General features: G+C 41.7%; 2 protein-coding genes across 6 annotated transcripts; one reads left to right on the top strand and one right to left on the bottom strand.

The window, feature by feature from the left end:
• Positions 1 to 1,903: 1,903 nt before the first annotated feature.
• Tsacc (TSSK6 activating cochaperone) lies at positions 1,904 to 9,375 on the bottom strand. 5 transcript variants are annotated; one of them, XM_078027383.1, is made up of 3 exons: positions 8,989 to 9,375; positions 3,185 to 3,307; positions 1,904 to 2,134 (listed from the first exon to the last, which is right to left on the bottom strand). In XM_078027383.1, the coding sequence occupies exons 2-3, from the start codon at positions 3,285 to 3,287 to the stop codon at positions 1,917 to 1,919; spliced, it is 321 nt and encodes a 106-aa protein (XP_077883509.1). In that variant the 5' UTR covers positions 3,288 to 3,307; positions 8,989 to 9,375; the 3' UTR covers positions 1,904 to 1,916. The 5 variants fall into 5 exon arrangements, with proteins under 5 accessions (XP_077883509.1, XP_077883508.1, XP_040143640.1 ...); XM_078027382.1 differs by lacking the exon at positions 8,989 to 9,375 and adding an exon at positions 8,585 to 8,675 and having other exon boundaries at positions 3,185 to 8,114; XM_040287706.2 differs by lacking the exon at positions 8,989 to 9,375 and adding an exon at positions 8,386 to 8,630.
• Positions 8,708 to 25,631, top strand: Cct3 (chaperonin containing TCP1 subunit 3). Its single transcript, XM_005331388.4, has 14 exons — positions 8,708 to 8,843; positions 10,929 to 10,990; positions 11,630 to 11,680; positions 11,767 to 11,829; positions 12,584 to 12,680; positions 15,666 to 15,783; positions 17,775 to 17,961; positions 18,867 to 19,016; positions 20,322 to 20,454; positions 20,644 to 20,725; positions 22,320 to 22,500; positions 24,170 to 24,415; positions 24,812 to 24,943; positions 25,299 to 25,631. The coding sequence occupies exons 1-14, from the start codon at positions 8,813 to 8,815 to the stop codon at positions 25,401 to 25,403; spliced, it is 1,638 nt and encodes a 545-aa protein (XP_005331445.1). The 5' UTR covers positions 8,708 to 8,812; the 3' UTR covers positions 25,404 to 25,631.
• The last annotated feature ends 250 nt before the right edge of the window (positions 25,632 to 25,881 follow it).

Below are 25,881 nucleotides of genomic sequence, written 5' to 3' on the forward strand. Positions count from 1 at the left end.
TCAGCACCACATAAACAAATAAAATAAAATAAAGGTATTGTGTCCATCTACAACTAAAATAAATAAAGTTCTTCTCTTTAAAAAAAAAAAGAAAGAAAAAAAAACTTAAGTTTGAACGGAGAGATCACTGGCCAAGGGACGAAGGGACCTAGTTAAGATTTTATTTAAATCTTTGGCCTCGCAGGACATGACTGTAATCTCAGTAACTCAGGAGGCCAAGGCAGGAGGATTGCAAGTTCAAGCCCAGCCTCTGCAATTAGTGAGACCCTGTCTCAAAAAAAAAAAAAAAAAAGTCTGGGGATGTAGCTCCGTGGTAAGGCACCCCTTGATTCAATTCTCAGTAACTCCCTGCAACTGCATTTTGACAATAATGGAATGGTAGGAGTAAAAGAAACTTTTAGACATAATTTGCCCTTCCTCTTCCATCCAGAGTTAGATACATACTCATCCACAATTATGGGGGCATCTCTTCCATTCTAAAATTATTTACTTTTTTTTTCTTTCCCCATAATAACCTAGATAATCAGAATTTCTTCCTTAATGCCAAATTACAGTTCCTTAGGTTTCACTGTTACTCTTATTCTTGTTCTTCTTTTTCTTTTCTTTTTTTTTTGGTGGTACCAGAGATTGAACCCAGGATCTTAAGCATGATAGGCAAGTACTCTACCACCGAGCCACATGCCCACCCACTCTGCCCTCTTTAATGGTATAGAATAAAAAATAAGTAGAGGTTTCTTTGGAAAATGCTTCAGACTTGAAGGTCAATTTGAAGTCCTCTTCTCAATCACTAGTTTCTCCCTTCCTCTTCCCATTTGTATCCAAGCTTAATAAACCTTTCATGTCCTCTGCGTTCCACAGAAAATCTCTCTGTGGAAAGAGGACCCTGTCTCAGGGGTGACTTATCACCCTGTAAAGGAAGGTGATGTCCTAATGTGACTGAAACACTGAAAACTTTCGGCAGGACTTAGAACACCCGTTAAAGCTGCCCTGGCTCCCCAGCTGAGAAATGTCAGGAGGCTGTCTCTTGGTGTTTTCATGTCAAATGTGCAAAACAGCTCAGATTTACCCGTTGTCCCTCTTCATTCCCAAACCCTTTATCCAGGGTGGTAGCGTCCCTTAGATCACTATTACTACTTTACACATCTCTCTCAATTTCCCTTCTCCCTCCACACAAAAGTGCTTCTACTAGAATATATGGGCCTCGCGCTACCTGAAAGCTGCCAATGGTTCTCTCGAGCTTCTAAGAGTTGTCAGAACAATCCCACAGAGGAAGCTGCATGCCTGTCCTCAGCTGCTCTGCATTCTACTTCACACCCCTCATCCGCCGGAGGAAAAGTCTTCTCATTTCTGAGGGGTTATTCTCCTGCCTCTAGGTCTTTGTCCAAGTTTCCCAACCGATAGGAAATGACCTGACTTGTCTGCACACCATCCAATCCCTCCCTCTCTTCAAATAGCATCATAAAGTTATTTTCTCCAGTGAGAGTTCAAGACTGGTTCATTTGTATCCTAGAAACCCCCAATGTTCTCTCTTAACCTCTGCCCCCTCCCACTCAGAGCACCACTCAGTTCTGCAGTGAAGTGTCTTCTCTGCCCTGTTAGGCCATAACCCTCCCTGACCAAGTTGGCTCTTCTGTAACATACATTCCCAAGGGCCTTGTACAGTGACCTACTCAGTGAACACTCATTACGAATTTGCAAACAAATTAACCATATGTAAAATATACATGCCCAGGAGCTGTTGGAAGTATTGCTCAGTGTGTTCTTAAGGGCCTTAGGTTCAATCCCTAGCATTAAAAAAAAAAAAAAAAAAGAGGAGGATGAGGAAGAGGAGAAGGAAGAACATACATGGCTGATTCTACCTGGGGCTTACTGGGAAAGAGAGGGAAAAAACATACACAATAACTTTGTTCTACAATTCATTTACGGAACTGGGGCAGGTGATTTAACAACAGATTACGAGATAAAACTGAGAGAGAAGAGTTCTTGCTTTCTCTCCCAGGAACCAGTTGTGACATCGATGCTTGTAAGTTTTCCAAAATAGCCATCTGTTGTTGGGCGAGCTGGGTCTGGAGTTGGAGGTTGGCGTACATACATTCCAGGAGTCCTAGACATTCTTTGGGCTTGTGATGAACTCCTGAAGGAAGAGCCAGGAAGGAGAATAAAAGGAAAAACCAGAAGATTTTGTAATTGTACTAAGGTTGGAATGGCTCCAACAAGATGCTCTCTCTAATCTTTCCAGGCACAACCCTTGGCTCAGCTATCACCTTCTCAGTGTGACTTACCTGGTGACATTCTAATTTGCTTTCAAATTAAATTTGAAATTTAAAACTAACTTAAAATAGAACATAACTTGAACTCATCCCTCTCTCCGTTATTTTCTTTTTCCCAAATTATTTATGGACACGTGGCATATTTTGTGATTATTTCTCTATTTTTGTCCAAGTCCCCCTTCTAGAATGTAAACTTTGGGAAGGCAACCATTTTTGTCTGACTCATTCACTGGTGAATCCCTAGCAACTAGTAGAAGTGTTCAACAAACATTTGATGAGCTGGGGAGACCTCAGCCTCCCCTTTGTGGCATGGTGCCATTAGTAGTGACCTGAAGCTCTTTCTGTTGTCTAACTTCAATTGCTCTTGGTACATCAATTTATTTTTCAAACACACAGGCAGCTCTTAGTCAACCTTAGTAACTGTACTACTGTGGTTTGTGTGTTTATTGTTCTTGACTTTTTTGTTAGACTCAGAAGTCCCCAAAACAGGGGCTACCACTGTCTACTACTGGGTTCCCAATAGGTATTTCAAATGTCCACTGATTTCCCAAGGAAAGATGAATAACAGAAATTCAATAAAACACAGGTTGAGATAATATTTATTATTTCTTTCCATGGCCACTTTTTAATCAAAAAGAATAGCAAGCAGTAAGATTTTCATTCCATTCCTGCCTATAGTGTAGCAAAGGTGCTGAGCAAGGCAACAATACGACTTGGTAGAACCGGGGAGAAAATGAGATCAATTTAACTGAATAATCCATAAGTTACAGTGAAAGTAAAAACAATTAACAACAAAAAACCTACAAGTGTTTTGACACTGAGTTGGCACTAGATCAACAGAAGGAAGTTCAGCCGCCTCCCCGCACAGCACCTGCAACGCGGGGTCTCGTGGGAAACCTCCCCCGAGCTCTTACCTGAGGGCAGCTTTGTCGTCTGGATGTTTAAGAAAGTGGCTGGTGGGGAACTTGATTGAAGATTAATAAAACTGGGGGACGGTTTTGCTCGACAAAGAGGCATAGCATTACCTTCCTCTTTTGCTGGAACAAAATCAGAGGTAACTAAATCAAAGCTCATTCTAACAGTGGGTGGGCTTTTTAGGAAATCCTTGCACCTTGTCTGTAAGGCAGGTGCCAGGCCCTTCCCTGACTACCTGACACACTGGAAAAAGAGAGAGTGACAAAATCCTAGTGGGATCAAGGAAAACCAAGTAGGGGTGGGACAAGCTAAAATCGAATGTGCTTACAGTGTGAAGTTTTTGTTGGTAGGCATCACACGCTTACCACCGTACAGACGATAGAGCTTGCACATGAGGATTAAGATATGGTTTCTTAGGCGCTTATTCTCAGTATAGGAAGACAAATCAGAAGCAGGTGAAACAGTGATATAATAACATGAGAACAGAACAATGAGCCTGATGCCAGATGTGGTGGTGCATGCCTGTAATCCCAGTGGCTCAGGAGGCTAAGACAAGAGGATCTCGAGTTCAAAGCCAGTCTCAGCAACTTATCAAAGGCCTAAGCAACTCAGTGAGACCCTGTTTCTAAATAAAATGCAAAAAGGGCTGGGGTTGGGTTCAGTGGTTAAGCACCCAGGGGTTCAATCTCTGGTACCAAAAAAAAAAAAAAAAAATCAGCCTGATAGTCTGAGACGAACAGAAGGCCTTTTACCTGTTATATTAAGTATATGATTAAATGTAAAAACAAGTGTTTTCAAAAAGAGGAAAAGATTAATATGGGTACAATAATCAAAGAAAGCTCCATGCAGGTACAGGTCATTTACTGGACCTTGAAAACCTGGGAAACTTCCTGAGCAGAAGAGATATTTCAAGTGGGTGATAAAACAGAATAGTGTGAACAAGCAAGCAAAGAAGAATACGGCTGGAATGGTGAGCTGCCCTGGGAGGCGGGCCAGGGTCGGGAGCGAGAAGACAGGGTGGGCCACGGAGGCCTCTTTACATTAGGCTTTCTCCTGAGTATAATGGGAAGCCACTTAGCCTTTTAGGATTAGAAAACAGGATTAAAATATTTTGATTAATCTGTAGATATTAAACACAATGAGTTGGACATGAAAAAAATTTATAATTTTTTAAATCTTTTCTTTTTAGTTGTAGTTGGGACACAATACCTCTATTTTATTTATTTATTTTGAACCCAGCACCTTGTATGTGCTAGGCAAGCATTCTACCACTGAGTCACAACCCCAGCCCTGGAAAAGATTCTTAAATGGATAAATAAATTATCTTTGGCAAAAACAGTTCAGTTAGGAAGAAAAACTGATTTGTAGGACATGAGGAGCCCTATCAAAGACGTCTGTTATTTCTGTCTACTGAGCAGCCCATCCTCTGGGAAATGATTCTTCCCCCAGTTTCCAGGCCATACTGGTGAGACTTCAATCAACCCCCTTTTCCCATCAAGGAGGGACATGTGACCCACTACCAGTCAATCATGGTATCCTGTTCCCCTTGGTAACTGTCATTGATCCAAGATGGTAAGCATGTGAGGCAGGCTGGGCCAGAGTCATTTGCTGAGATCAACATATGGATTCTTTGTCAAAGAAACTTTCTTGATTTGCTATTCTGAGAAGACATAAAGTTCAGCCCATGGAAACTACTGAATTTGGCCGGCATACCATGACAAGTGGATACCAGAAGATCAGAGACAAGAGAGGACAGAGCCACATGGACAGACAGCCGCCAATGGGCACGGAATTCCCAGGGCCTGTCCTGACACCTCGTTTTACACCTCTCCTTCATATTCTGTGAGCTACCCAGTGTCCTCAAGTGTGTAAGACACGAACTTACCTTTTTCACTCAAGGTGGTTTGAGTAGGAGTTCTGTCCTATTAATACCCTCACATTTGGGATACACTGAATTCTACAAATGCCTAGAAAAGCAAGAAATGGCACTGAGTTTGTGTGAAGGGTCAAACTGCCAGGCCAGCCACAAGAAGGGGATGAAGGAGCTACTAAAATAGACTAGCTCTCCAAGCACAACAGTAACAAGAGGAAACAAGACGAGAAAACTAGACCTTTGAGTAGCTCCTCAGGAGTGTGGAAAATGAAGAGAAGGTGGCAAAGTAGACAGAAGGACAATAAGTGGAAAGGCAGAACAGCTGGGATCAGGAAGGAATGAGGAGCATGAACAGTGAGGAGTCAACAGATCACTGTCCTCAAGAAAGCCCAACTGGGGGTGGGGGCATAGCTCAGTTGGTAGTGTGCTTGCCTTGCATGCCCAAGGCCCTGGGTTCGATCCCCAGCACCAGAAAACAGACAGACAAAGAAAGACCAACTGACATCAAGAAAGGAAAGGGTTGGGGTGTTGTTCAGTGGTAGAGCACTCACCTAGCATGCTCACAGTCCTGGGTTCTATAACCAGTCCCCCAAAATCAAATTGATTTATTCACACCTACATATAAGAAATAACTAACTGCTTCCTAAAGACCCCACAGTAGATGGAACAGTTTGTGGCCACTACTTTCCTGGAGCTGACAGTCTTGCAGTGGGGGCAGAGTGTGACAAGTAGATTGTATGAAGGAAGAAGTCTTATTCACTGCGTCTTTATACATGGGTGCCACGTTGAGATGCTTTCTGTCTAGAGGGTCACTGAACCTGACCCTAAGAAAATGGAAATCTGCTACATTCCCTGTTAGTTATTCTTGGGGTGGGAAAATTTTTTTCCCAAAAAATGGGTTTTCTAAGCTTTACTGCAGGTCCTCCATCTTCCCTTCCCCCTGCTCCAGTCATGTCATTTGATGGCTCATGCAGTGGTAAAAAGACAGATGCTCAAACTCAGATCTCAAGATTTTTCTCACCATTTGAAAAATGTGTTAGTTTCCATGCACATGCATTCTCAATCATATAAACCATTCGTGGGCACACAGGGACGTGTTTCCCACAGGATTGTAAGGCTTGAAGAATATATTTTACCCACAATATATACTGAAAGAAACATTTCTTTTTTGGGGGGAGGGGGTACCTGGGATTGAACCCAGGGACACTTAACAACTGAGCCACATCCACAGCCTTTTCTTTCTTTTTTTTTTTTTTTGTATTTTACTTAGAGACAGGGTCTCACTGAGTTGCTATGGCAGGCAAGCTATGTTGCTGAAGCTGGTTTTTAACTCGTCATCCTCCTGCCTCAGCTTCCTGAGCTCCTGGGCAGGCATCATCGCACCTGGCTAAGAACCACATTTCTTTTCTTCTTCTTCTTTTTTTTTTTTTTTTGTACCAGGGATTGAACTCAGGGCCCTCAGGACCAGTAAGCCACATCCCCAGCCCTATTTTGATTTTATTTATTTAGAGTCAGGGTCTCACTGAGTTGCTTAGCACCTTGCTTTTGCCAAGGCTGGCTTTGAACTCATGATCCTCCTGCCTCAGCTTCCTCAGCCTCCTGAGCTGCTGGGATTATAAGGTGCGCACCACCACACCAGGCTAAGAAACATATTTCTGACTAGAGAATACATAATAGATTGGGGAGCAACAAAAGGAGGTAGATCAGAGAAAAAAAATAGTAAAAGGTGCTTTACATACAATGCATTCTCTTATACAGTTTTTACAATGATCCTCTTAAGTATGCAGCATTGTCAAAATATCATTTGAACTTAAGTTTCTTGGGACTCCCCAATTAGCATTTGGCAATGCTAGAATTAAATCTGAGCTTGTAGACTTCAAAACCATGTTTTTTCCACTGCTCTCTACGTTCTGTGAAGAGTTAGTTAATTTATGTCCAAGCCATGGCATAATAGATCTCCCAGATAAAATAATCTATTCCACCTACAGTTAAGTGGATAGGCTCTGCAGTCAGACAGCCCTAACCACCTTCCTGCCCACCAGCAGGACTGTCCCACTCAAACTGAGTTTCCATTCACTCTAGTTAACATCAAGTCTTCTGAGATCCCTGTACACAGTCTTGTTCTAAATATTAAGAGGAGCTACATAGGATAAATTTATTCAATAAATAATTATTAAGCATCTACTTTTTTTTTTTTTTTTTGGTGGTGCTGGGGATTGAACCCAGGGTCTTGTGCATGCAAGGCAAGCGCTCTACAGAGTTATGTCCCCCAGCCCTGAGTAGCTACTCTAACAGATCTAGTTCTAGGCACCAGGCACAGAAATGTTCCCTTTAGTAGGGAATGCAGAAAACACAAATACTTTCCAATTAACCAAGTAACAAAACAACAACAACTAGAATCATTTCCCCAAATGCTAAGCAGTTAGGGAGGTCTGGCTTGTAAGGGAAGGAAAGCAGGACCTCGACCCACACACCTTTTCCGTTAGTAGGATAACCAGTGCGCTTCTCCACCTGAACACCAATAGGGTAAGAATCAAGGCATCACATGATCAAACAACCCTTGCTGTTATTTTTTATCAATGACGATTTCATAAGTTCTCTCCAGCAGATCTCAAGCTGTGTGTATTCTGCTTCATGGCTAATTGTAAGTGACCACTGCTCATTCTTTTCACGTTCCCTTCATCCGTTTGCAAAAGTTATTCCTATTGTTATTCCCCCCACACACACACTTTTTTTTTTTTTCCTGGACGAAACAAGACCAATTCCAAGCCTTAAGAGCCTTCTTCTAACGGGCGTTTTACTCTTCATGTTCTACATGCTCAATTTCTGCAGTATGAGTCTTTTTCCTTATCTAGGATGGCAACTTAAAAACTCTGGCTCCGAACATGTCCAATGGACTTGGGGCTGAACGAGGAGAGCGACCGGGGACAGACGGGAGGGAGCAGACGCCGAAGCACTGGCGGGAACACTGGAGAAGAGACCTAGACAGGACAACTCGGGGGAAGCGAAGCCGTCACTCTCGGAAACCGCTCTCAGCCTCGGTAGAAAGCATTCGCCTAAGAAGGAAAAGATCCACACACCACGATTCCCAGCGAGCCCGGGAAACGGGGTGGGGGTAGGGGTGGGGGGGGATCGCTGCCTCCCAGCCCTGCCCCACAGGACTACAACTCCCACTGCACCCTTCGTCAGACCAGGCGCCAAAGCCCCGCCCTCTACTCCCCCGTTACCCAGGCTAGGACAAAAGAATGAAAACTACTATCACAGACTTCTTGGCCTTCAGGGTCCGTTAGATGCGGAGGGACAACACACACTGTTTCGTGACCTCACCTGCGGTATTAATCGAAAGCCTCAAACCCAGCACCCACCCCTGTAGTTGATACGCATGCGCAACAGCGTACGGCCAACTGCCCGAACCTCGGCGCCGGCGCTGGAGCTGAAGATCGCGCCGCACGCGGCCGGGAGCGGCCACCCTATTGCGCAAGCGCCTGAGCTCTCCCGTTTCCATCATCGCGCTCTCTCTATCTACCTTGCTCTGCCGTTTTTTTGCGTAGGGCGGGGTTAATACTGCCGATTGGCCCGTTTTCGTGCCAGTCAATGAGGCGGCTGCGGTGATTGGCGAACGACTTAGAAGCTAGCGGGTTTAGGTGTCAGCACCGAAGAGGCAGCATTTTCTGGGCTTCTCCCTGCTTCTCTCTCTCCAGAAGGTTCTGCCGGTTCTTCCAGCTCTGGGTACCTAGCTCTGCATCGCGCCGCCATGATGGGCCACCGTCCTGTGCTCGTGCTCAGTGAGTTCTGGGGAAGCTGGGGAAGGGACCCCCCCCTCTTTGTACGCCTCTCCCCACTCTTCTTAGTGTTGCCCCAGCTTCGTCCCGCCATGTCCTGACCGGAGGCTTCCAGTCATCGTCTCCTTTTGGGAGCTCCTTTACTCACATTCCTTCGTCCTCCCTTAACAAACGCAGACCGACTCGTCCCTCGCCGAGTCCCGTGTATTTACACGTGCTTGTCTTGGGAAGCCCTTGTAGACCCCTCATCGAGCATCAGCCGCCACCTTCCTCCACGCCCCTGCGCCCTTACCAACTTGACTTCCGGTGTCGAGTTGAATGGTCTTCCAAATGAGGCCTAGCTCTGTATTCTTGGCCCGTGGCTTTAGTCGCGATGTGACCTCGGGCAAGTTAAGTTTTTCCATCTGCGCTGAGATTGGTAGTGTTTCTTCATAGAGTTGCAAGTCAAGTCGATAAATTGCTTAATAGAGAGCCTGGCACATAGCGGTGGCATCCTTGGTTTCTGCGCTAATCATGAGTACCAGTCGTTCACCAGCCCTATTCCTGGAGGAACCGTACTTCCCTTCTTGGACTTAGATGTAATCTTTGCCACTAAGCAGTCGAGTTTTCCCAAATTCTCCAGTATTTTTTCTTTTCCCTTTGGAAATATCCCTTCTTTCTTTCTAAGAAATTAGCATTGCCTACATTGCCTTCCCTCAGTATGTTTCCCTTCTCAGTGTAACTTCTGGGCCTAGGATGCCCGACCAGCCATTTCCCCTGTGTGTTTCTTCTATGTATGTCCAATGATGATGAGAGTTTTTGTTCGTTTTACATGTACCTGGGGAAAAACCCCTTCCTTATTCTGGATTGTAGATCCATATAAGTTTTTGGTTACTTCTACCTGAGATAGAAAATGTAAACCCTGAGGGTTATGATAGGTGTTTAGGTTTGATGGGACTGGAATGAAAGATTTACAGAATTAAATTGTAGAAGAACGTATAATAGGAGCGTGGAGGGAAATCATTATTATGTTTGTGTGGTTATAGTCCCTGGCTTGTCTCCACTGAGTGGGCCCTGGGATGAGTGGTGCATTTATAAAGCTCTTTTCCTATCTGCATTAATCTTTGACATTAAAGGCTGTACCTGACTCTATTCCCTATTAAACTATGTAACCAGATCTTAACCAGGGTAAATGGGTTAGTGAGGTATTCTTATTTCATCCAAGTATGGGGTGGCTTTGTATAATTTATCTTATAAACTGGGACACTTTGGAAGAGTATGCATTCTCATTCCACAGCATGCAGTTGAGTTCTGTCAGTAATTAGGCTTGGACTGTTATTCAAGTAGTATTGAATAAATAACAGTCCAATACTACTTAAGTATTCTTCTGTTATTCAAGCAGGAAAATAACCCCTAAATTCTTCCCCTCTTTACAGAAAGCTCTGATTTTCATAAGATCACTAACCCTTTGAGAATGTGATATTGGCTTTGGATCTTCTTCTGGGGCAGGTCTGGGGTGGGGCATCTTTCATTTTCTCACATAATCTTGGGAAGTTCATTATCTCACTGAGGCCCATTCATGGATCTCAGATTATGAATCCTACTGTAAATGTGTGAATGGTTAAAGGGAAAGTGTTGTCCAAGATTTTGGGAATGGAGCATTATGGGTTATTCCTTAGTGCTCTAGGGATTGAGATAAATGAATAGGTGTGTGTAGGGTGCACATCTATAATCTCAGCTGCTCAGAAGACTGTGGCAGAAGGATTGCAAGTAACTACAGCCTCTGTAGTTACTGAACAAGACCCTGTCTCAAAATTAAAAAAAAAAATAGAGTTGGGGATGTAGCTCAGTGGTAGAGGAGTTGCCCCTTGGTTCAATCTCCAGTACCCCTTGACCTACACACAAAGTAAATAGCTGCAAGTACATGTGTTTATTAGGTTTTTGAAATGTAATTGACATCTACACATATTTAAAGTATATCATTTGATAAGTTTTAATCTATGTATATACTGCAAAACCAATTTTTCCCCCCCAAAGATTGGGGAATAAATAGCTTGTGTACAGTTAGGGCAATCCTAGGCTGTTGACTATTGTTTTTATCTATTTTAGGCCAGAATGTAAAGCGTGAATCTGGAAGAAAAGTTCAATCTGGAAACATCAATGCTGCTAAGGTAGCATATCTCCCCCCCACTCTCCAGTATTTCTGTATTTCTTCTTAGCAATAAGGTTTCTTATATCTAGACTTTAAAATGTGCAATTAGGCAGAAAAAAAGTTGACTTCCCTTTTTTCAGGACATTGTCCTGATGGTAGTACCAGTAAGGAATTATATATTCCCTTACAATTTAAGTCTAATAATAAGACCTAATAATCTTCTTATATTAATCTGTGCATAATTGTATGCTGTATAAATTTTATAGCATTCTACTTGTGTTTGTCTCCCATGCTAGACTGCGCTACTTGAAGGGAAGGACTGTATTGATTCTCTTTTGTATTCCTAGTGCCCATCATAGATCCTCCATAGAGGCTGAATAATGCTTTTGAATGGAATAGTGAAGTGACCTGAGATTTGACTTATGGTGGTGTGTAGGCCATTGTTATGGAGAGAAATACTGAGATCTGGACTGCTGGAAAACTATAATAAAGTTCTGGGAGGCATATTTCTCCTTTTTTCATGTGAAGTATCTGAAATAATTGTCAATTCTACTTTAGTGGTATCATTTTTAAAACAGTGGCTCTCCTGGTTGTTCTCCAACTTATTCATACTGTCCTCTGATTTGTGCTTACATGTCTTATATTTCCTTTCCATTAGACTATTGCAGATATCATCCGAACATGTTTGGGACCCAAGTCCATGATGAAGGTAATCTTATCTTTTATTGAAACTCATAAACTACAGAGTATATAGATTTTCTGTTATTTAGGACACTTACTTCGCTTTTGTCTTAGATGCTTTTGGACCCAATGGGAGGCATCGTGATGACCAATGATGGCAATGCCATTCTTCGAGAGGTGTGTTTTTTTCTCTTCTTTTTCATTTGCTTCCTCACAGTTTTATAAATACAAAGAATCCAGGAGCTGGGGGTGTAACTGGGGGGGGGGGCTGGAGACATGGCTCAGTGGTTAAGCACCCCTGGGTTCAATCTCTGGTACCAAAACATAACAATAAAATGAGGCTAAAAGTTTGAAATCAGAGTATCAGCAGGGCATTATTCCTGAAAGGCCTAGGGGAGAATTCTTTGTCTTTTCTAGCCAGAGTGATTGCCTAGCAATCACAAAATCCTGGGTTCAGTCCTCAGTACTGGGAGAATAAAAACAGAGGCTTTATTTCCAAGTCATATTCACAGGACACAGTTCACACACAGTAGAACTTGCAATATGTAACTATATGGTACCATGCTATCCTTAAGAAGGTGTAATAATTGAGTTCTTTTTTTTAATATTTATTTTTTCATTTTAGGTGAACACAATAACTCCATTTTATTTTTATGTGGTACTGAGAATCCAACCCAGTACCTCACGCATGCTAGGCAGTCGCACTACCACTTGAGCCACATTCTCAGCCCAATAGTTGAGTTCTTATGATGCATTTTTTCTACAAAAGCAAAGGATGTGGAAAGATGGTTTGGGAGGACATTTTAATCTTCAGGATATGGTAAAACAATAAAGGGAAAGGGAATATATATGTGAAGCAAGAAACTTAGGAGTTAGGACCAAGCATAGTGTTCGTTAAGGAGTGATCTACATTTTTAATTAAATTTTTTAGATTCAAGTCCAACATCCAGCAGCCAAGTCCATGATTGAAATTAGCAGGACCCAGGATGAAGAGGTTGGAGATGGAACCACATCAGTAATTATTCTTGGTAAGAAAATGGAGAAGAAAAATTAGAAAAAAATGTCTGTTTCTCATTTTAAGAAGAAAATTTTAGGGCTGGGGATGTGGCTCAAGCGGTAGCGCGCTCTCCTGGCATGCGTGCGACCCGGGTTCGATCCTCAGCACCACATACCAACAAAGATGTTGTGTCTGCCGAGAACTGAAAAATAAATATTAAAAATTCTCTCTCCCTCTCTCTCTCTCTCTCTCTCTCTCTCTCTCTCCTCTCTCCTCTCTCACTCTCTCTTTAAAAAAAAAATTCTCTCTCTAAAAAAAAAAAAAAAGAAGAAGAAAATTTTGGTGTTGGAGGTGTAGCTCAGTGGTAGAATCATGAAATCACCCCCCAAAAAAGCATAGCTTTTAATATACTACATAAAGGATACTGTTTACGGTATGAAAACTGTTCAACCTCTTCCAAGAATGGTATTGGGTGGCTCAAATTTTTTTGTCATTTTGAACATGTCAATAAGTAACCATGAGAGGCTGGGGATGTGGCTCAAGCGGTAGCGCGCTCGCCTGGCATGCGTGTGGCCCGAGTTCGATCCTCAGCACCACATACAAACAAAGATGTTGTGTCCGCCAATAACTAATAAATAAATAAATATTTTTTAAAAATAAATAAGTAACCATGAAAGTGCCATGAATATTGATTTTGAAGTTTCAAGTAAATTTTAGCAAGTGGTACACCATGGAATCATAAGAAATATTTTGGAAGAGCTTAAACAATTATCTCAATTCTAGAGACTGTGAAGTCTAAAGTGAAGGACAGATAGAAAATCTTGAAAATAGTGAGCCTTGGTTTATAAATTGAAAATTATGTTTATTGTTATATTTGTCTGGGTTTTGTTTTGTTCTGTTTGGATTAGGGATTGAACCCAGGGCCCTTTACTATTGAGCTGCAGCCTCTGTCTTTTTTTTCAACCTCAGTCTTTCAGAGGGCCGAGACAAGCTCTCACTTAAGTTTCTGAGGCTCGCCTCAAATTTGCAGTCCTGCCTCAGCCTCCCAATACATTGGGATTACAAGCGTGTGACATCACATCTAGCTTAATCTTTCCACTTGTTAGGATAATTTCCAGAAACGACCTATTGCTTTTATTGTATAAATTTCAAATTGATGATGGGATTTCTAAAATAGAAACATTAGTTTTATAAGATATTTCAGTAATGAAGTGAAGAAGACTATTTTGTTGCTTGCTTTTATTATGTTGTTCAGGCTGGGGCTTGTTCGTTTTTGCAGTGCTGGGGATCAAACCCAGGGCCTTGCACATGGAAAGCGCACACACTACCACTGAACCCTTATCCCTGCAGATAACTCCAACTCTTCTTCATTTAACAGGATATTTTCTAAGTTCTCTTTACTCTGGCATCTTATGAAGTATTTATAATTTTTTTTAGAAAAGTTTATGATGGGGGCCTGGTATTATGGCTTAGTGGTAGAGCTCTCGCCTAGCATGGGCAAGGCCCTGGGTTCAATCCTCAGCACCACATAAAAATAAATAAATAGATAGATAGATAGATAGATAAAATAGGAGTATTCTGTCCAACTACAACTAAAAAATAGATATTTTTTAAAAAGAGAGAGGAAAAAAATATATGATGGGAGGCTGGGGATATACCTCAGTTGGTAGAGTACTCGCCTCTCATGCACAAGGCCCTGGGTTCAATCCCTAGCACCAAAAAAAAAATGTATGATGGGTAGCTAGGAATCAGAATAAAGCATTCAAACATTTGAGTATGTACATACTCTTTTTTTTTTTTTTTTTTTTTTTTTGGTACTGGAGATTGAACCCAGAGGTGTTTATCCGTTGAGCCACATCCCCACCCCACCCCCCCTTTTTTTTAATACTTACTTTTTAGGTGTACATGGACACAACACAATGCCTTTTTTATTTTTATGTGGTGCTAAGGATAGAACCCAGGTCCCACCCGTGCTAGACAAGCGCTCTACCGCTGAGCCACAATCCCAGCCCCCCCACCCCTTTTTATTCATATTTTGAGATGGGTTCTCACCTAGTTGCTGAGAGTGGCTTTGAACACATGATTCTCCAGCCTCAGCCTCCCAAGCTCCTGGGATTATAGGCATGGTGTTCCATCACACCCAGTAATGCATACTCTTTGGAGTATACATTTGAACTTTAGCACATCTGTGTATAAAATTTATTGTCAGCAGCTATTATACAACATTTATCAAATGCTTTTTTTTAATACAGATACTTATGCTATGTTTAAACTTTTTTAAAAGCTAGTTTTTTTTTCCATATGTAGATCATTTGGTGTGTTTATTAATTAGAAGGTTTAGTTTTCTTATTTTGAGACAGTGTCTCACTAAGTTGCCTAGGGCCTTGCCAAATTTCTGAGGCTGGCCTTATTTTGCAATCCTTGTGCCTCAGCCTCCTGAGCCAATGGGAATATAGGGAAACACCACTATACTTGGCAGGATGCTTTTGTTTGTTTTGGGTTACTGGGGATTTAACTCAGGGACACTTTACTGCTGACACCACATCCCAGCCCTTTTTATGTTATTTTGAGACAGGGTCTCACTAAGTTGCTTAGGGCCTCTCGAAGTTGCTGAGGCTGGCTTTAAACTCATGATCCTCCTTCCTCAGCCTCGCGAGTTTCTGGGATTACAGGTGTGCACCACCACACCCTGCTTACACGACGTGCAAAGTTTCAAATGGTATTAACAATCAAATGGCATTTCTTTTGGGAGACTCTGTTTTTGGAAAAAAGAAACCTTTTTAGGGGCTGGGATTGTGGCTCAGTGGTAGAGTGCTCGCCTAGCATGGACAGGACCTGGGTTCCATCCTCAGCACCACATAAAAAAAAAATAAATAAAGGCATTATGTTGTGTCCATCTATACCTAAAAAATAAATATTAAAAAAAAAGAGAAACCTTTCTAGAAACATAATGAAGTTGTCTTGATCCTCTGGTACTTTTTAAAACATTACTGTGGTGCTTTTGTCCTTTTTTCAGCTGGAGAAATGCTGTCTGTGGCTGAACACTTCCTAGAGCAACAGATGCACCCAACAGTGGTGATTAGTGCTTACCGAAAGGCACTGGATGATATGATCAGCACTCTAAAGAAAATCAGGTATGGGAGAATCGGCCAGAAATGGGTACTAGGAAGTAGGGGAGGCCTAGAAGGCTGATCTGTTCTTAGATATAAAAGAAGGCCAAACCCATCTTACATAAACACGCTGGGTGTACCCTGGTATTATTTTGTAATAAAGAGAAACGAGGGCAACAAAAAGAAAAAGAGGGTAAGGGGAGTAAAAGTTTAAGAATTCAAAAAGACAAATAGAGGGCTGGGGATGTGGCTCAAGCAGTAGCACGCTCACATGGCATGCGTGCGGCCCGGGTTTGCTCCTCGGCACCACATACCAACAAAGATGTTGTGTCTGCCAAAAACTAAAAAATAAATATTAAAAATCCTCTCTCAAAAAAATAAAAAGACAAATAGAAAAGGAGTTACTAGGATTAGTTCTTAAAATATATTTTGGGTAGATGTTATCTGCAAGTTTTCATGTTAAATTCTGCCATGAGAAACGAAAAACATTCTGAGTAAAACAGGCTTACTTTCCAAGTTTTTTTGTTTTGTTTTGGTTTGGTTTGGGTTTTGGTTTGGTTTTGTTTGGTTTGGTACTGGGGATTGAACGTAGGGGTGTTGTACCACTGAGCTAAATCTCCAGCTCCTTTTTATGTTTTATTTTGAAACAGGGTCTTGCTAAATTACTGAGAGAGCCTCACTGAGTTGCTGAGGCTATCAGCAGCCTCCAAAATCACTGGGATTACTGGCATGTGCCATGGTACCTGGCTGGTCTTAAAAATGTCCTACTATCATGTCTCATTGTAGCTAATTCAGTACCACCCAGAAAGTGCTATGGGAATGCTGCCAGAAGTTTTCCATTAAAATGCAAAGGGCCAAGACTGAAAATCCTGCTTGAATCTAGTAATTGGGGAACTTGCTATTAGTTTATATTTGCTTAGTGCTAATGTGGTAATGTGGCAATAAAGGAGATATAAAAATGCATTACTTCTAACTAGGGAACTTTAGATAATTTGTGGCACAACATAGAGTCACAAAGAGCATGTTAAGAATAGAAAGATTTTGGTTTTGGTTTGACAAGCACATTGTGCACACCTGTAATCCTAGCCACTCTAGAGGCTGAGATAGGAGAATCACAAAAATAAAATGGTGCTCTACTCTTCTGTATATGGTTGAGTCATTAGGTGCTTAAGTAGTAATTTTGTGAATTTTGTGTTAAATCGCCCCTGCTGTTAAACAAAAAGTTAGCATTAATATCTGTCTAGCATACTTTCAGATAATTAGATGTATGCTTTAGTTATTTTTATGAGCTCTGTAATATTTTGTTGAGTATGTGGCGCCTGAATTCTTGGAAGCTTTTGTGTTGTTTTTTTGTTTAGTTTTTGATGATGTTGTGGTTTTGGGTGGTAGGGATCAAACTCAAAGCTGTTCACATGCTGCTGAGCAAATATTCTTTAACACTGAGCTGTACTCACAGCTTTTTTAATAAGCAATATCTGCCCATCTAGAATACCTTATTATTAGCCAGACATGGTGGCACACGACTATAATCCTGACAACTCTGGATGCTGAACCAGAAGGATCGCCAGGTTCAAGGCTAGCTTCAGCAACTTAGCAAAACTCTTATCCTGAAAAATAAATAAAAAGGGCTGGGCATCTAGCATAATTAATAACTATTTGATAATTGCATATTGTACACCTTATACTGGCATGACGGGGATTTTAGCAGTATGTGAAAATTTGGACAAGTTTGTTATCCAGGAACTAAGTCTTAGAGCTTTATTTTATTTTATCGTTCTGAGTAGTCTGGCCATGCACAAATTTATAATCCTGTCAAAGGAAACCAGACTAATACCTAAAAATGGTAAATACAATGTGGCATAGCATTAATTAAGGTCATAGATAGAATAGAATTCAGCATTCAAAGTTGTAAAACTGAGAGCCCCTCATCCTGCCCTTTGGCCCTCTTTTTTAGTCTCTGAAGTGCATGAAGAACTACTTTAAATGTCTAAGTTGCCTGGCTTTCTTTTCTCCAGTATTCCCGTTGACGTCAGTAACCGTGACATGATGCTGAACATCATCAACAGTTCCATTACCACCAAAGTAATTAGTCGGTGGTCCTCTTTGGCTTGCAACATTGCCCTGGATGCTGTCAAGACTGTACAGTTTGAGGAAAATGGTCGGAAGGAGATTGACATCAAGAAATATGCAAGAGTGGAAAAGGTGAACTCTTTTAGTGTGTGCTTTGAGAATAATTATTTTCTAGTATGAATAATCCCACTTCTAAAGGAAATAGTTAAATTAAAGCAAGATATCTTTAGTTAGTACTAGGAAGAACTTGAAGCCTGGAAGACAAAAACCTAATTCCTGAAGTAATTTTGTTACCTTCACTGCTATTCTTTCACAAGGTTTATAAGAATAGCAAAGAGCAGGGCTGGGAATGTGGCTCAGGTGGTAGCGCACTCTTCTGGCATGCGTGCAGCCCAGGTTCGATCCTCAGTACCACATACCAACAAAGATGTTGTGTCCGCCGAGAACTAAAAAATAAATATTAAAAATTCCCCCTCTCTCTCTCCTCTCTCACTCTCTCTTTAAAAAAAAAAAAAAAAAAAAGAATAGCAAAGAGCAAAGTTTATAAGGATACGGAAGGACTTATTGGAATCTCCATGTTTCTGCATTTGGATATGTATCAGTCACTTGGCCAGAATATAAACTTTACAAGGTCTCTATAGTATGATGTTAAGAAGCCTTAGAAAGCTTTCTACCATTTCTATTAAATTTAAGATTTTAAAAATAATATCTTATGGCCAGTAGATGGAGCTCAAGCCTAGAATTATATGGGAATATCTTTAAGGAAGTAGAAGAGACCTGAGTCTTTAAATCTGTCAAGTCACTGACATTCTGTGAATCTCAGCCAATCTTCAGATTTGAGTATCATGGTTCAAAATTGGTGTGCTTCCTAGAGAGGAAAACATATGTTTGCTGCCATATTTTGTTTCTAAGCATCATGAAAGAAAGTTATGTTAGGAATTTGAAGTAGGAGCCATTTAGGAAAGGAATATCTGGGAATGAAGTTGAGAAATTGTCCCCTTTGGGTTGTAGATTAAAGTGGGTTTTCTTTTGCTTAGATACCTGGGGGCATCATTGAAGACTCGTGTGTATTACGTGGAGTCATGATTAACAAAGATGTGACCCATCCACGAATGCGGCGTTATATCAAGAACCCTCGTATCGTGCTGCTGGATTCTTCTCTGGAATACAAGAAAGGAGAAAGTCAGGTGAGTTTTGGCCCTATTCCTTAAAGTGGAATCTGCTACTATGGATAAGGGAAATAAAAAAAAGAGTGTTTTTTACATGACTACTCTGCCAGTTACTTTCCTTTGTATGTGTTGTCATTGAGTCTTACAGCAGTCCTTAAACATGGTTGGTGTTAATAACGCCATTTTATAGATGAGATACCTGAGGTTTAGTGGGGATGCTGACCCTCCTACATATATTAAAATAGGGTCAAAACAGAGCTGGGCGTGGTGGCACATGCCTATAATCCCAGTGGCTCAGGAGGTTGGGGCAGAAGGATCCCAGGTTGAAAGCCAGTCTCAGCAATTTAGTGAGATTTTATTCTAAATAAAATGTAGAAGTGGCTGGGGATATGGCTCAGTGGTTAGGCACTAATGGTTCCTTGGTACCATATATACATATATATTTGGATCACACATATGCTTAAGAAATTATTTGCCTTCATCCTTGCTTGACCCTAGCATCTTTTTTGGTACAGTCCTATTATTTGGCCTTTGAAACCCAATTGACCCAGTTAGATTAGTTGCCTGGGAAAGACTAGTATTGGCCAAATCAAGATTTGATCCCAGTTCTACTTGGCTTCAGTTTTTTGTTGTTGTTGTTGTTGTTGTTGCTTGTTGTTTTTGTTTTTAGAGACAGGGTCTCACTGAATTGCTTAGGGCCTCGCTGTTGCTAAGGCCAGCTTTGAACTCGCCCCAGCCTCCTGAGCCACTGGGATTACAGGCATGTGCCACTTGGCTTCAGTTTTATATAACCATGCCTCCTTCGGTAATACATTAGAAGGATATCGAATAGGAGTTAATTTGGCTTTGAAGTGCTGGAGGAGAAGTTTTCAGAGGGCAGAAAAGGCTTGCAGGGTTCTAAAAGTGTTTGAATCTTACTAAACAAAGATAGAGAATAAGAATCAACCTACTAGATGGGAAGAATTAAGACTTGGAAGAGCCGGGCACTATGGTACATGCCAGTGATCCAGCAATTCAGGAGACTGAGGCAGGAGGATCATAAGTTTGAGGCCAGCCTCAGCAACTTAGCAAGATCCTATATCAAAAAATAAAAAGGGCTAGGGAAGTGGCTCAGTTGTTAAGTGCCCCTGGGTTCAATTTCTGGTACCAAAAAATAAAAAGACTTGGAATTCCCATGCATACTTGGAGAGCAGATAACATTGAGTTGGGTGGTCAGAGAGCTTGGAAAGACCAAAGTTAAAGGGTTAAAACTAAGTTGTAGTAACTAGAACTGAACTGGCTTACACAGAATGGTGTGAGGTATGGCTTTTTTCCACCACACAGACTGACATTGAGATTACCCGAGAGGAAGACTTCACCCGAATCCTTCAAATGGAAGAAGAGTATATCCAGCAGCTCTGTGAGGACATTATCCAAGTGAAGCCTGATGTGGTTATCACAGAAAAAGGCATCTCAGGTAGTGCTTTATTAATTTTTCCAGCCCACCTTAAAGGTTGAAGAGGTTAGGTGATTCCCTGCCCACCTCCTGCACCATGTTGGTGTAGTCATTGTAAATGTGATGGTTGGAGTATTTTGAGGATAAAAATCTGTTGAGAATCCTGGAGTCGTGGCATCTAGCTTGACACCTCTACTCTTGAATTTGCAGATTTAGCTCAGCACTACCTCATGCGAGCCAATATTACAGCCATCCGAAGAGTCCGGAAGACAGATAATAATCGCATTGCTAGGTGAGTGGCCAGGTGAAGACAATATTCTTCCTTCCCATGGGTTTCCTTTTTTATAGCTGCATAATTATCTGAAAAGATATAATATAGGATACAGTAACAGAAATAACCTGAGTGTAGCTGTCTGTGCTCTTCAGAAGTCTTATAGTACAACAATTATGCACTGCATGAATCTTCTTTACCTCCCTCAAACATCAGTGAGCAGCTTGTGTGTAGACATCTGTAATTGCTACCTTGATGGATGTCCATTACATTTTGAAATAACTACTTGTCAAGGTCTTTATTGTCATCATGACGATTCTAAATAAGCGTTTCCAGAGTAGTCTGAATATAGAATATAACAGAGCCATCTGTTTCCTTGATTGGATCCTTACCTGCTGCTAATGCATTCATAGATTGCATTCACTGTTTCTGCACTGATACTTGTACTCACACCATCCATTTTGAATATTTGCGGGGGGGGGGGTACCAGGGATTGAATGCAGGGGCAATTGGCCCCTGGGCCACATCCCCAGCCCTGTTTTGTGTTTTATTTAGAGACAGGGTCTCACTGAGTTGCTTAGTACCTCACCATTGCTGAAGCTGGCTTTGAACTCCTGATCCTCCTATCATAGCCTCTCAAGACACTGGGACTACAGATGTGTGCCATTGCACCCAGAGAATACTAATATATTTTTAAAAGCTAGTGAATCTACCCCACTGCAATAGTTAGGTTTTTGGTCACTATAACAACTACCTGAGATGAATGTATGAAGAGAAAAGGTTTATTTTGACTCAGATTTGGAGGTTCTAGTCCGTGATTGGTTGGCCCTGTTGATTTTGGTCCTGTGTTGAGGCAGCACATGATGGCAATGCAGGGTGAAGCAGATACACTCACTTCATAGCCAGGAAACAAAAAGAGAAAGAGGAAGGGATTGGAGTCCTGCTTTCATCTTAGGCTCCAATACCTCCTATTAGCAGTGAACAAGCCTTTACCATATGGATGCTTGGGGGACACTTAAGATACACACTATGGCACCTACCATCCTTCAGTATATTACAGATCCAGGTTAAATTTCATACTTACATTTTCTCCTAAATGGCTCTCAGCATACATGTATATGCTTGGTTGTTATGCCTGCTCATGCGTCAAGGGGAAAGAGTGACAAGTAAGAAGTCAGTCGTTCATTAATTAAAATTGGGTCACACATTGGTGCACTTAATTCACCTTCCTCCTTGCTTGCCTTTGACATCTTTTTAGTTGTAGATGGACACAACACGTTTATTTGGTTTATTTACTTTTATGTGGTGCTGAGGATCAAACCCAGTGCCTTACACATGCTAGGCAAACACTCTACCAACTGAGCTACAATCCCAGCCCAACATCTTCTTTGGTACAGTCCTGTTAATGGCCTCGAGATCTAACCAGATAGTACAACATGGATTATATCTAGAAGTGACCATTAGGTAGTATTTGTTTTTTTACCAGGCAGCCAAGACCTCCTGGGTAACATTTCTAGCAATCTACTAGCCCTAATCCTCAGCCACAGGCCCTAGACTAGGGAGATAGGTAAAGTTTCTGAAATCGTCTATTTCTCCCCATCTCTTTACACAACAGAGCCTGCGGGGCCCGGATAGTCAGCCGACCAGAAGAACTGAGAGAAGATGATGTTGGAACAGGTGCGGGCCTGTTGGAAATCAAGAAAATTGGAGATGAGTACTTTACGTTCATCACTGAATGCAAAGACCCGAAGGCCTGTACCATTCTCCTCAGGGGGGCCAGCAAAGAAATTCTCTCGGTGAGTCAGCCTTAGAAATGTAATTGGATGGAGGAGATCGTTCCACTTCTTGAGCTCCCAGAGAGTCTAAAATCATTTTTGTATCAGTCAGCTTTCCATTACTGAAAGAAATATCTGAGGCAATCAAGTTTCAAAAAAGAAAATGGTTTATTTTATCTCATAGTTTTAGAGTTTTCAGTCCATTATTGATTGACCTCATTGCTTTGGACCTGTGTCTGCACATCATATAACTATTTAATTTGGATTTATAGCCACAGATATCTTTCCTGCTTCTTTTAAAATAAATAAGTAAAATTTTTCTGGCTATGACAAAGAATGTAATCTGAAATTTATCTACCATCTTAACTTTTTTTTTTTCCTGTACTTGAGCCCTGGGGTCCTCTATCAACCAAGCTACATCCCTACCTTTTTTCTTTTCTTTTTTTCCCCTAAGTTGTAGATGGACAAATACCTTTATCAAATACCTTTATTTTGTTTGTTTATTTTTATGTGGTGCTAAGGATTAAACCCTATGCCTCACACGTGCAAGGCAAGCAGTCTACTGCTGAGCCACAACCCCAGCCCCTTCCAGCTTTTTTTAAATTTTGAGACATGGTCTCACTAATTTGCCCAAGACTCCTTGAGCAATCCTTTCTCAGTCTCCTGAGTTGCTAGGATTACAGGCAACCCTGGGCCCATGTTAACTGTTTAAGTGCAGTTTGGTGGTGTTCAAAGTACATACAAGTGCTAGGTATGATGGCACACACTTGCAATCCCAGTGACTCAGGAGCTAAAATTGAAGGATCACAAGTTCAAGGCTACCCTTAGCAACTTAATGAGAATTTCTGAAAAATTAAAAATTAAGCCAGGCATGGTGGTGTACACTTGTAATTCGCAGCACCTCAGGAAGGAGGCCAAGACAGGAGGATCATGTGTTCAAAGCCAGCCTCAGCAGTGGTGAGACACTAAGCAACTCAGTGAGACCCTCTCTCTAAATAAAATACAAAATAGGGCTGAGGATGTGGTTTAATGGTTGAGTGCCCCTGAGTTCAATCCCCAGTACCCAAAAATATTTATTTATTTATTTATTTATTTATTTAAAAAGAGCTGAGGGTGTAACTTAGTGGTAAAATTCCCCCCGAGTTCAGTTCCCAGTACCAAAAAAAGGACGTTCACATTTTTGCACAAATTTTTTTTAATTGTTTTAGTTGTAAATGAGCGTACAATATCTATTTATTTTTATTTTATGTGGTGCTGAGGATTGAACTCAGTGCCTCACCCATGTGAGGCAAGCGCTTTACCACTGAGCTATAGCCCCAGCCCACAAATTTTTAATCCTACACAACTATATTTGTTGAATAGGACTCCTCAGTTCCTCTTCCTTGGCAACCACGGTTTCCCCCACCATCACTTTTTCCCCCTTCTTTTTTTGTGGTGCTGGGGATCAAATCCGGAATCTAGGGCTTTGCATATGCTAGGCAAGCTCTCTACCGCTGAGCTGCATCCCAGCCCTCTTTACTTTTTAAGTTGAAATTGTAAATACTATTTTTTTTTCCTCAGTGAGACTTAACTAACTTTTCCAGAGGCGCATAACTAATAAATAGTTTATACTCCTCCCTTAGTGTTCTAAAGGGCACAACTAGAAGGAAGTCATCGGGCTGGCTTCATACTGTCTGTTTGCTTCCCCAAGGAAGTGGAGCGCAACCTCCAGGATGCCATGCAGGTGTGCCGCAATGTTCTCCTGGACCCTCAGCTGGTGCCTGGGGGTGGGGCCTCTGAGATGGCTGTGGCCCATGCCTTGACGGAAAAATCCAAGGCTATGACTGGTGTGGAGCAGTGGCCATACAGGGCTGTGGCCCAGGCTTTAGAAGTCATCCCTCGTACCTTGATCCAGAACTGTGGGGCCAGCATGATCCGTCAACTTACTTCCCTTCGGGTGAGTTCTTTTCTGTGCTGTTACCTTGGTAGGGTAGGAAAGCTGGTTTTGGCCTGGGGGGTGGTTTACATATGTCTAAATTCTCCTTATAGTTTGTTACTTAAATATAATCTTAATCTTTAACTTGTTTGCTGGCATTACCATTTTCCCATATCCATTCTATACCAATTCTGTATTTTTTTTTAATATTTATTTTTTAGGTGTAGTTGGATATTTTATTTATTTATTTTTATGTGGTGCTGAGGATCAAACCCAGGGCCTTGCACATGCTAGGCAAGTGCTCTACCGCTCTCTGAGCCAAAACCCCAGCCCCATCAATTCATTATTTTTGTTTAGTGTGTTACCTAAAGTTTTTCCAGTAGTTTCTGCTTTAACGTCTGTCTGCTCCAACCTCAGGCCAAGCACACCCAGGAGAACTGTGAGACCTGGGGTGTAAATGGTGAGACGGGAACTTTGGTGGACATGAAAGAACTAGGCATATGGGAGCCATTGGCTGTGAAGCTACAAACATACAAGACAGCGGTGGAGGTGAGGCATCCTAAGATTTGTGCATGTTATTTGTTTCCAAATAACCAAAAACCATGTATTTGGTCCAGTCTTAAAGGGACAGCCTGTAGAAGGCAGCGTATTCCCTAAAGCTCTCAAGGAATTCCATTACCGTCACTTAAATCTTTAGCTTATGCAAAAGTAAGGAAAAAGTAACAGCACAGCAGTATCTCTTGCTTAGGGAGAACTGCATTTCTACATTTTGCATTTAGGACTCTGAAAAGGTAGATTTCAGATTAAATGGTAATTGTGTGGGAGGAGCTAGGAGATACTGTCTAAAAGAAGACTGTCCTTTCTTTCTCTGCTGACCTCTTTGGAACTGTGGTTTTTCTCTTAGACGGCGGTTCTGCTACTGAGGATCGATGACATCGTCTCAGGCCACAAAAAGAAGGGTGATGACCAGAGCCGGCAAGGAGGGGCTCCTGATGCTGGCCAGGAGTGAGCGGTGGGCAAGGCAACTTCAGTGCACAGAACCAGCGGTCTCCCCCTTTCCTGAGCCAGAGTGCCAGGAACACTGTGGACATCTTTGTTTGGAAGGGATCAAATTGAGGGGCAGCCTCTAGTCCCTTTCTGTCCCAGCTCAGTTTGCAGAAGGCACTGACATGTAATTCTTCTCTATTGTAAGCTTTCCATTTAGTTTGCTTCCGATGATTAAATCTAAGTCATTTGAGATAGTTGTTGTGTTTTTCATATCTACCTCCTGGCAAAGTGGGAGGTAGACAGAAAACCTTATTGGAGAGGAAGGGAGATGGAATAAGGTCATTGAGTCTCTTTATGCACCTTCTTAAACGGTATTCTTCAGTCTTGGTTGGGAAAATTTGGAATTCAAAGGATGATACTGTAAAGTTTAAGTAGTAGCACTTCAAGACTGAGGGCATAGCTGTAGCCCAGTGGTAGGGACTTAGGGACTTGCCTGGCCT

This window comes from Ictidomys tridecemlineatus, chromosome 11 (genome assembly GCF_052094955.1).
Source record: "Ictidomys tridecemlineatus isolate mIctTri1 chromosome 11, mIctTri1.hap1, whole genome shotgun sequence".
In the NCBI taxonomy this organism is placed as follows: domain Eukaryota; kingdom Metazoa; phylum Chordata; class Mammalia; order Rodentia; family Sciuridae; genus Ictidomys; species Ictidomys tridecemlineatus.

Excerpts from the sequence above, each read along its gene's own strand:
- Tsacc (XM_040287706.2), bottom strand. The coding sequence starts at position 8,566 with ATGATGGAAACGGGAGAGCTCAGGCGCTTGCGCAATAGGGTGGCCGCT. Across the intron at positions 3,308-8,385 it reads GCTTTCGATTAATACCGCAG|CAAAAGAGGAAGGTAATGCT; the intron begins GTGAGGTCACGA and ends ATTTTGTTCCAG. Across the intron at positions 2,135-3,184 it reads GACGACAAAGCTGCCCTCAG|GAGTTCATCACAAGCCCAAA; the intron begins GTAAGAGCTCGG and ends CTCTTCCTTCAG.
- Cct3 (XM_005331388.4), top strand. The coding sequence starts at position 8,813 with ATGATGGGCCACCGTCCTGTGCTCGTGCTCA. Across the intron at positions 11,830-12,583 it reads GCAATGCCATTCTTCGAGAG|ATTCAAGTCCAACATCCAGC; the intron begins GTGTGTTTTTTT and ends TAAATTTTTTAG. Across the intron at positions 22,501-24,169 it reads CCAGCAAAGAAATTCTCTCG|GAAGTGGAGCGCAACCTCCA; the intron begins GTGAGTCAGCCT and ends TGCTTCCCCAAG.